This window comes from Aplysia californica, unplaced genomic scaffold, assembly GCF_000002075.1.
Source record: "Aplysia californica isolate F4 #8 unplaced genomic scaffold, AplCal3.0 scaffold00788, whole genome shotgun sequence".
Taxonomy (NCBI): domain Eukaryota; kingdom Metazoa; phylum Mollusca; class Gastropoda; order Aplysiida; family Aplysiidae; genus Aplysia; species Aplysia californica.
The window spans coordinates 9,621-21,384 of record NW_004798058.1 but is presented as its reverse complement, the minus strand read 5'-3'; the positions used below and the strand labels follow the sequence as shown (position 1 = coordinate 21,384).

At 40.5% G+C, this 11,764-nt stretch overlaps 1 protein-coding gene across 1 annotated transcript in view; it reads right to left on the bottom strand.

Moving 5' to 3' along the window:
* Window positions 1–11,764, bottom strand: part of LOC101855980 — a 37,806-nt gene that overhangs the window by 16,508 nt on the left and 9,534 nt on the right. Inside the window, exon 2 of the mRNA XM_035972673.1 lies at window positions 2,381–2,501. Within this exon, the coding sequence (XP_035828566.1) occupies window positions 2,381–2,501 (121 nt within the window). The remainder of the gene's footprint in view (window positions 1–2,380; window positions 2,502–11,764) is intronic.

The window sequence follows — 11,764 nt, the reverse complement described above, 5'->3', positions numbered from 1 at the left end:
TATATATATGTGTGTGTGAGATCGGAATTTCTTTCAGCAACTTTTTCATGGTAGGCCTACTCAGGAGCCCATCAAGAATTTTACAGATGGTTGTCCGGCTTACAGGGGTGTCTTAAGGTAGGCAGATTCCTTTGAGGTAGTCCTCTATTGTTCATGCCAATACTATACAATGTATATAAACCTACGTACATTGTAGTATTTTTCACAATAAGATTACGATCCTTATTCCATTATAAATTCGCACAAAACCATACAGTAACGCTTACAGGTAGTCATTCTTTGGACAAAGTAAAGTTTAACATATCCAAGAGTCAAAGTGCATGCAACAAGCATGGTGCTGCTCACAAGAACAAGTGCAAAAGTACCCGGAATAAAGTAAAACCAACACAGTCGATTCATCACGACCAACACAGTGGCCTCCATGTAGTGTTCTATCACTTTGCACAGAGCAAGTTTACTTACTAGACCTCAGGGTTACAAGTGACTTTTCCTGCTTACAAAAGTCACCTGACTTGGTGAAACATTCTGTTTGAAAGTGCCTCTTCCGGGGGATCAAATTGTGTCGATAGTGCTGAGTAAAATGTATCATATTATACCCGGTCAATCAATCACCTGAACAAGACAACAGTAGCAGTGAGGGACAGGACCACAATTTTATCGGGAAAATCTTTCCACCAACAGACCTAATAATACTAATCACAAATTATGTGACAATAAACGCGACGCCCACCAGTTTGAGGATATGACCGAGAACTTATTAATTATGGTGAGAGTTTTCAACAAGAATCAGTAGTCACCTCCTGACCAAAATTCAACAGGTCTAGTTTCAACATGGGTATATATTACCGTGAATAGCAGAACCAAAAACATCATTGATCTCCGCGCCAACCTCAACTCTCTCAAAGTAACACTAGATCTATTTTTTTAAAATCATATTGGTAACTACGTTCAGGTTTTTCTCCTGAATTTCTGTAAAATGAAAATAAAATGCGCCTGTGGTGTGGTCGTTAGGCGCTTTGCTGTCCCATAAATAGGAGACCAGAATCCAATTCCTGAGAGGGGAGAATTTGTATTTAATAACTCAGTTTTTCTGCGGAGATGTTGTATCCTTCTTCTCAGCCTGGGTTACCCCTGACAGGAACGTTCGGTGAGATGAGATATTTGCTGGGCTGTCGGTTGATAAAAACATAGAGTGGCCACGGCTGTGTTGGGCAGTTTACTATTTTAGGCAGTACATGTACCATTATGTAAGAAAAAATACAACAAGGGGGGGGGGGGGAGATCTTTGTCGTTTGTAGGCCTACAGACAGATGGCTGTCTTAGCTATACAACTGGCCGTCTGGGAAGGTTCAAATGAACACTAAAAACACTGAGACTATTCCCAATAGCAGTTCTCCGTTTTCTTTCTAATGTTAAAACTAGATATCTATATTTCTAGCATCTGCGTTTGTTGCAAATCGCGGCCGCTATTTTTTGGCATTTTTTTCGTCTGCGATTTTTGCATTTTTCGGGGGAAAACCCCCCACCCAAAAACAAAACCACTGCCGCGGAATAAAAACAAAAAAACAAAAAAGAAAAGTAAATGAAACCGAACCTCTTTACTCTTAGAAAGAACTTTTATTTTCACTCCCACTTCACTTCGTCTCTTTCTCACTTGTAGTTGACACCACGTTGAATTGTTATTTTTTACTTGAAGAATATAAGTACATTACATGCTATTTATTTTGCTGTTTCTCTTTTATTTTTCCTTCTTTGTTGTGTTTTAATTTGTTGGTGAGTTAATTTTTTTTTCTTGTTATTGTTCTAATGTGTTGTTTTACTACTTGTTTGTTGTTATATAGCGTAATGTTATTTAATTTGATGTTGTTCCTACCTTTTTTAAGTATAAAAATGTGTTATGTTAAAGCGTGTCTCCACCAAAACCTAATGCTGACACTTAATTGTGTGTGATTTTATCATTTACATGTAATATCCTGTAGGCCTACCTTTTCTTGAGTTGCACACGTTTAGGGTTAAAAAAGCCAATTTTCGAATAGGTGGACACACGCACTTATTTGTTAAATTCTGTGGTTGTTTATGTGCTGTTCTAATTTTGATTTCATTCTGTTGTGAAACCTTTATTTTTCACGTTTTTACACTCTTTTTGACTACAAATGATCTTCTGGATTCTGCACAAGACATTCTGGTGCTTTAGATTAAGTTACCTCTATCAACATATTGCTATATGTCGTCAAAGAGAGTTAAAAGCTTGAAAATTAATGGTAACTTTTATGGCAACTTTTGCCATTTTTGTGGCAACTTTTGGACCCCAAAAAGGCAACAAACGCAGATGCTAGATATTTGAACAGGAAGAAGCTCTCAGTATTACTTGGTTACTTACTTGTTGTGAAATGTGACATCAGCAGTTCCCTGTTTTGGGACACGTGGTACGTTTGATTTTTCCAAAGATGGAATATCCAATTCTATAAGGACATCCCCATCAGGTTGTTCTGTGATTTTAGCTGGAAAGAAGCAAAATGCAAAAATATACACTGTACTGACAGTACTGAGAAGTGTACAATGAAAAAAAAAATGAAAAAAAAGCAGAATAAAGCTCCGAGTGGATATATGGTCACTGACACTCAAAGTAAGGAACTTGTCACAAAAAGTCTCAAATTTCAATACTCTCTTCAATCTCCTTCTACATCATGTATTACAGGTGGTGGCTCGAATACTTACATCGGCAATTGTTAAAAAACTCAGTTCTCTTCTCAGATGCTCTTTTTAAAAAAACCTCTAGATCTAGATTATTCTGGCCTTTTCTTGCAAATATATATATATATATATATATATATAACATATATATATATATATATATATATATATATATATATATATATCCCACGCTGGCTTCTTTCAGCACTACAGTCAAACTTTGTTTTATACCGCCTGCCCTGGGACGAACATGAAGTAGGCAGAAGAGCGAGGCTGGCAGCTGCCGCAACTGCCCAATGTCAAGGGAAATGATTTTGCTGAGTGAGCTGCGTGCAATTTTTTTAAAAATGTCTTTTTAATTGTTGCTAGATATATTGAACAGGAATAAGCCCTGGGTCACAACTGACATCCTTAACCTGTGTGACAAAAGGAGAAAACTAAAGGAGAAAACTAAAGGAGAAAAAGAAGCAACCAGATGGTGCAAAGGAGTACAGAGCAGTCAGCCAAAAAAATTAAAACAAGTATGAAAAGGGCAAAAGAAAATTGGATCGAGGAACAATGCCAAATAATCGAAAGCAGCCTGAGGACAAACAACAGCAAAAAAGCATATCCAATCAATTAGTAAAAGACCTGACATGCACTAAAGAAGGGCGCACCACCACCATTCAAGACAAACAAGGAAAATGCCTGACAGATGAACAAGACATTTTGAAAAGATGGACAGAATACTGCTCAGAATTGTACAACTACAAAGCCACGGTGAACCCCGAGATTCTAAACGTTCCCCCAGCAACCAACATCGATAACCATCCAATCCTTCGAGAAGAAGTTGAAGCAGCAGTTAAAGCACTGAAGAAGGGGAAATCAGCAGGAGTGGACAACATCCCAGGAGAATTGATACAGGCAGGGGGAAAGGACATGATTTATAAGCGCTCTGACTGTCATCTGCAACAAGATCTGGCAGACAGGAAAGTGGCCAACACCATGGACACAATCACTAGTGATTACACTCCCCAAGAAAGGTAACCTGCAACTACGTCAGAATTACCGCACCATCAGTCTAATAAGCCACCCTAGTAAGGTTATGTTGAAGATAATGCTGAACAGATTGAAACCACAGGCAGAGAAGATAATTGCCGTAGAGCAGGCAGGCTTTAGAGTAGGGCGCAGCACAACAGAACAGATCTTCAACCTCAGAATACTGTGCGAGAGGTACCTCCAACACCAACAAAACCTATACTACATCTTTGTGGATTTTAAAAAGGCCTTCGACAGGGTCTGGCATGCAGCCTTATACTTATAGGCAACCATGAGGAAATATAACATCAACGCCAACCTGATCAACGTCATACAACAACTATACGACAAAGCCTCCAGCGCAGGCTACCTTAACGGCAGCATGGGGGATAGGTTCAGGACAACGGTCGGGGTGAGGCAAGGCTGTTTACTCTCTCCCACTCTCTTCAACATCTTCCTAGAACAAATCATGACTGACACTCTGGAAGACCACAATGGAACAATCAGTATTGGAGGCAGGACAATTACTAACTTGCGTTTTGCCGATGACATCGATGGATTAGCAGGAAAAGAACAGGAGCTCGCCACACTAGTGGAGCGGCTGGACACAACCTCAGCAGCCTACGGCATGGAGATCAGCGCCGAGAAAACCAAGCTAATGACCAATAACACCAATGGCATCAATGCGGACATCAAAGTCAGGGGCGAGAAACTTGAGACCGTCAACAGCTTCAAATACCTTGGATCTATTGTCTCAGATGAAGGCTCAAGACCAGAAATTCTCTCCAGAATCGCGCAAACAAAAGCTGCGCTGTCAAAACTGAAGCCTATTTGGAGGGACAGAAACATCACGCACAGCTAAAAAATTAGACTAATGCGCTCACTGGTCATCTCAATATTTGTATACGCCTGCGAGTCGTGGACACTAACAGCAGAATTAGAGAAAAAGATTCAGATCACAGAGATGAGATGTTACCGCAGACTCCTTGACATCTCGTACAAAGACCACGTTTCAAATGCCGAAGTACGACGAAAGAGAATCACCAACGCAGTGGGACAATATGAAGATCTACTGACCACAGTGAAAAGACGAAAACTGAAATGGTATGGGCATGTCACAAGATCCACAGGACTTGCCAAAACAATCCTGCAAGGAACCGTACAAGGAAAGAGAAAGAGAGGAAGGCAGAGAAGGAGATGGGAGGACAACATTAAAGAGTGGACAGGAAAGACGATGGGTGACAATCTGAGGAGAGCAGAGGACAAAAATAGATGGCGAAAGCTGGTTTTCCAATGCAGTGGTGCCCCAACGGTTGCCCCAACCACGGGATACAAGAAGAAGAATTGTTGGTGATTTACATGTGTACAAGTATAATATAGAGCTGAGAGTCTTTCCCTTCTCTCTCTCTCTCTCTCTCTCTCTCTCTCTCTCTCTCTCTCTCTCTCTCTTCACTTGCAGGGACTCCAAGCACTGTGTGTAGTGTCCACCTCTGCCGGCCAGTTTGCTGGCGGTGTGATCGGGCGAACTTACATTAGTGTAATGAGGTCCAGACAGTAGGTAAATGGAGGTGTAGAGGCGCAGATATAAAGTTTACAGATGCTCTTTTCCGTAAGGCAAAACCTGGCGGTAAGCGGAGTTTGCCGTATAAAGGGGGGCAGTATAACGAGGTTTGACAGTAGCCTACATCATACATGTAATTCATTCTGGGGTTTTTTTTTCATTCCACAAAATTATCTTCTTAGAAACCCACATTTCTGTTGCCTCACGTTTATTCTATTACATATATATTATATCCATGTTTTTTTCAGTAATTTTGTCCAGATTTCACAGCCAGTACCGACGAGTTGAGCACACGGTCTTTTTCTAAAAGCCCTATTTTTGTTGTCGTTGAGATGTTTCTAAATGTATTTATCCGGACCGGACTCACTTTATTGAAACTGTTTTAAACAATTGCAAATCTTTCTTTTTATTTCGCTGAAGAATGTGTTATTAGATGTAATTACATGTCGACCTATGCTCATATAAAAAAAAATTCAATTTAGTTTTGTAACATATATATATATATATATACAGTAGAAACCTGATATAACAGGGATGGTGGGAGTAGAGAAAATGTCCTGTTATATCCGATCCCTGTTAAATCAGAAATTCAAGGAAAGTAAGCATTTATTGTGGACTAATCCAGCTGTACTTATTCATGGGTAGTTTCCCTTGCCACAAGTACACACGAACAGGGGTTTTGGCACCAACTTTTTCCTTGCGTCCTTAAACCACATCAGAAGAGCTTGGTCCACAGCATCTGCATCGGGTAGTCTTATCTTCTTTCGATCCTGAGCAAACCTTCCATTCGAGTATGCTGCCGCTATCTTCGCTCTATCCCTGATAATGGTGTGAATCGACCCTTGTGGAATGTCGAACAACGACAAATCTCTGCCAGTGGAGCTTGCTTTTTGTCAACAACCTGGATTATTTCGGGTTTTTTGTCAATTGAAAGGCATTTTCTCTAGCGCTTGACGTGCGTTGGTGACACATTACACGTGCGTGTTGCTAGATTTCGGGCTAGATCGAGGTCTGCAGCACACCGCAGCCCTCTCTCGCTTCACATGCTGTGTGTGCTTGCAGTGGCATGGCTTGCTCCATCACTGCGTTACTCTCTCTTTCTCTCTCTCTCTCTCTCTCTCTCTCTCTCTCTCTCTCTCTCTCTCTCTCTCTCTCTCTCTCTCTCTCTCTCTCTCTCTCTCTCTCTCTCTCTCTCTCTCTCTCTCTTACTTTTTACACATTTTTAACGAGCCTTTGTCCCTAACTTTTAATAGAGACAAAGAGTAGGAATAAACGGGGATTTAAAAAATCCCTGTTATTACCGAATCCCTGTTATTTAAAAAATCCCTGTTATTACCGAATCCCTGTTATTACCGGGCCTGTTATATATGGTTTCCACTGTATATGATATATTATATGCACTCTGTTCTCTTAGTGTTTGAAAACAATCCCTTACATTTTATGTCAGTAACAGCAATGTATAAAAGCAATTGAGGCATATCTGATGTTAATATAATTTATATAATATATATATATATATATATGTTATCTATCTATCTATATATATATATATATATATATATATATATATATATATATATATATATATATATAATGTTATCTATCTATATATATATATATGTCTTCATTCACTTTGAAACTCGTACCTGGACTTTCTAATTTTAGGGACTATTTCGTATGATAAAAAGATCTGGCGAAATAACACAGCCTTGTTCAACTCCTCTTTTAATCTGTTTCATAGTGCTTGTCTTTAATTCGTACAGCCGCATTCTGGTCATTGTACAGAGATTATTAAATCACCCCCATTCATTCTTTTTTTTTTAGGGGGTGGGGGTATGCGTTTTACGGCGCTCGCAACTGAATACGGTCATATGAACGCGCAGGACATATTGACCTTTTCAGTAGGTAGGAATTAAACAATTTTGCTCGGGCGGCGACCGAAACCTGACCACCAAGGGATCTTTAACTTGTGCAACTTGCACACGGGACCTCCAAGATTTTTCGCGCTTGTCCGAGAAGGCTAGGTGTAGATCTTTCCTTCCATAAGATCAGGGGTGTGGCTGAAAGACAGCAGTAAGGAAAAGCAAAGGAGTAGTAGTAGAAAGACCGCTTAAAGAGTCAGAAGCCCAGAGGAGGCAGCAAAGGAGGTGAGGGGGTGGGGGCAGAAAGTGGAGACGAAAGCAGACGACAGAATATTGTTAGAGAGAAGGAAAGGGTGGGAGATGAGAAAAATTTTAGAGAAGAAAATTTCACGTCGTTATCCGGATTCGAACCCGGGACCTATAGAATGAGAGGCGAACGCCTTAACCTTTGGGCCACGGGAGCCCCCATATAATATTCTATTTTATGTTTAGTTCTTTTTTAAAAAATTGGTACTGTATGCGTTTAGTTGAAAGTCTGCCGCGATGTTCCTGATTCCTGCTTTAGTTGAAGGTCAACGGCAGGACTGTTCTGACAACCGGTCATGTTGAATTGAAGGACTACCAATTAATCTGTCCCCGTTGTTTTATGCAAGAAAGATTCTGAAATTATGCAAACTGAGCCAAAAACTGTGAAATTATGCGATTCTGTTAATTTTAACAAAGAATGATAGAGGAAAATAATCAGAAATTATGCAAAAAAATTATGCGGGGAGCATAAAACCACGGGGACAGATTCATTTTAATACAGGCTTGGGACTTGCAACTTGTGACTAGTGATAACAAGAATAAGTTTACATTTTTCCCTTTGCGTTTATACAGGCTCAGGACTGCCATAATTTGCTACGTATAATAATATAAATGTTTTGGTGGTTGTACTTTGTCGGTTGGGGGTGGCTGTCGGGGGATTTAAATCTTTTTTTTTTTCGGGGGGTGGCCCTCCTCATTTCTTTAAAATACAGTTGTCCAGTCTGGTCACTTGTGGAACTTACTTGTCAATGAATTAATCTTCACCGTAAGTCTTTAAAATCTGTGATCTAAACGCATCACCGCCAACAGTAACCACTACACACGGCATCCAATCAGCAGCTGCACAGCGCCAATCTCCCTTTCTCCCATAAACGACTGTACGAGCAACCAAAGCTTGAAGGCCATCTCATAAAGTTTTGGACAAAAGGAGATAACTCATTGTGAAATAGCCCCTTCATCTAGTAAAGACAAAATTATTTCCCTTGACGTTGGACAGCATGTAACACCGCCAGTTCCTCCCGGTAACTCCATGCTATTCCCAGGGTTGGCAGTATAGCCTAACTGGGTTCGACTGTAGTCTGTGACACTTATTTGTTGTTATAGCATCAGGTAGTTTGAATTACTCCACTCCTCCTCAACCTTTCTTCCTCACCCGCTACTAAGGCAAAGAGAGATCCAGTGCAGGCAAATTCGATTACTTAATACTAGTACTGATATCTCCCACCCAATCCTTTTGAAGTTTTACTCAAAATCATGATACACGGATAAAATTCATAGGGTAACTCACTTTTGTCACTTGGTTATACCCAGTGCCCATTGTTTTAGAGGCAGCGAGTCAGGCGAACAGTTTGTGTCACGATAGTCGCTGTGCGCTCTCAATCTGGCTAGCCTCGCCTACCAAACCGAACTGAACCGATAAAATAGATTAGCTTTCTATGCACTTATTTGTCCATAACACTTGTGTGAGTAGTACTGTGTTGACCACCGAATTCAAACCATGTTGCATTTATGGGCTGCTTTACATGCTAATCAACAATGGTGACAAGAGAACACCAAGTCAAAATCTGTGATTTCTGTGCCTACTTGTGGAGACAGCCTCAACACAAATTACTGCCTCGTAAACTTATCTTCTCATCAGAAAACATACCTCTTCATTGCACTTTGTTATTCCCAGTTCTTGTAACAGGTCGTACCAGTTGTTGTTGTTGTTGTTGTTGTTAGCGATCCAGTAGCATCTGAGCGGTAACTCTTCTGCATGATGCCATTCGGTAATTACTAATAGTTGCATGTTTGTTCTAATTGTTGTCTTGAGGAGTAGAGGCAATTAGATGTGTGGGGTAGCTTGGCAAGAAAACATCCCCTTAAATCAGTTAGTTTTCTACAGAAGAACAGATGATGTTCCACTGTCTCTGAGGGGTAATCACATAGTGGGCAGGCAGCAGACTGCTTTACTCCAATTCGGTTGAGATGTTGGTTGAGGGGTACATGTTGTGTTTTAAGTTGGAAGATTATGGATTGATCTCCCCTCCTCAACTCATTGATTGGATCTTTGACCAGTGGTTTATTCATGTGGCCATACATCCTCCTTCCTGTCGTACCTGTGGCCCAATCATTCACCCACTCTTCCTTGAGGTTTGACTTGATCATTTGGCAGCAGGTGGTGTAATTCGTAGGAATTTCAGGCTGAGGGACGCTAGCTCCTTTCTTTGCCAGAGCATCAGCTCTTTCATTTCCCGGTATCCCAGTGTGGGCAGGAATCCATTGTAGGACCACTCTGACGTGGTGCCTACTTATCAAATTATGTAGACTCCAAATCAAGTGCAATATATCTTTGTTCACATTAGTCCCACTCTCAAGTGTCTCTAGTGTTGAAAGGCTGTCTGTAAAGATTTAATAACGATGTCTGTGGTAGTAAGTGGGTTAGTGTCAAACAAGTTGTTGATGTAGTTTGCTGTGTTGGTACCAGTTGAAAATGAGAACTTTCAGCCAAGTTCAGTCATTGTGAGGACTGAAAATTCATTCTCTACGGTTCACAGTATACTGTTTTGTCAGCACTGACATCAAAATCAAAGTAGACAGTGATTGAGGAAATTTTGTGGTCAGTTTTTTCCAGTCAGACCACAGCAAAGAGAGATTGCACCCAACAGGTAATTTTCTACAACTTTGACGTACTGTAGTTACAGGAAAGTTTATGTCAAACACAACACTGAGGCAGTGAAATAGGCCTATAAGGACTCTCAGTGTCACTTCAAAGTTCTATGGACTGGAGCTGAAATCTGGTTAAGAAAAAAGCCGAAGGGGTGAGGGTGCGTGTGCAAAGGCTGGTACAGTTGAGGCCTAACTTCTCATTTTTAAAAGTCTTAGAATCTTTCAATTTATTTTTACTGGTTAAATGGTTAACTCAATTTTACTTCATTGCATTTTTCATTGAATTGATTTTGTTGTTATTTTGTTTTGTTAAATCTGTTTCGATTTGAAGAACAAAAAAGGTTATTTGGAACCATGCTTTGAGGTAGGGCTACTGACTAAACTAATCTAATAGTATCAACTAATAAAACACTTAGCAAACATTTCAGTCCCAATTATGAATGAGTAAATTTGGGGGACTTCTTAATTACATGTACTTAGCTCCCGTCTCAAGTAGCAAGAAGCAGCACACAAGGCTGGGCACAAGTGAGCAGTTGCAAGGCAAAGCTAATTTAGATGAATACCAAATCAACCGGCTCTTCTCTCAAATAGGCATCCAGCCTTGAAAATTCCACAGTTTGTACATTAAGGATGATGAGTGTAAATATGCAAAGCAAATACACAATTCATATATGTATATATATATTCTTGAATTATTAACGGAACAGAGTCTGACAGTTACAGAAATAAAGACAATGAGCTAAGACTGACTGTATCACTATCACCGCCAGTAACAGGCTAGTTTTCTGTATAATTCTGTATGGTATGGGGGTCACTATGTGGACACTTTTTCATCTGCACATTTCATTCACATTTGCCGGATCTAGATAACAGATAAGGGTCCGGATCAGTGTTAGACAGACGTTTCTGTTTCATGTGTGTGTGTTTTTGTGCATGTGTGGATGTGTGTGTGTGTGTGCGTGTGGGTGTGTGTGTGTGTGTGTGTGTGTGTGTGTGTGTTAAGGAGGGGTGGGGGCGCTGATGAAAAAGAGAGGAAGGAGGCGAGACTTGTAGCCTCTGATACCATGATCATGTGGTACTGGTGGTATTCGAGGTGCAGTGCCTGTAAATAACATTATGTATTGTTAAGTATCAGTACTCAATTTTGCTGATACAGTGGAGTCTGCCTAACTGCAACTCCCTTGGGAAGCAATCCTTGGTTGCTGTTGGATGGAGGTTGCTGCTACAGGATATTCAAGGGGAGGGGGTCTGCATCACCTCAACCCACATACACACACACACACACACACACACACACACACACACACACACACACACACACACACACGGATACACACGCACACACTCACTTATACACACACACACATACATACACACACATACAAACACACCAACACCCACGCACACACACACACACACACACACACACGCGCACACACACACACATAAACATTCACACATATACACGTAAACGCAAACACACACAGATACACTCACACATACAAACGCATAAACACATACACAAACATACACACATACACATAAACATACACATACATACATAAACACACATTCACACATACACACACACAACACACACAAACACACACACATACACACACAACACACATACAAACACACACACACACACACACACACACACACACAGATACAC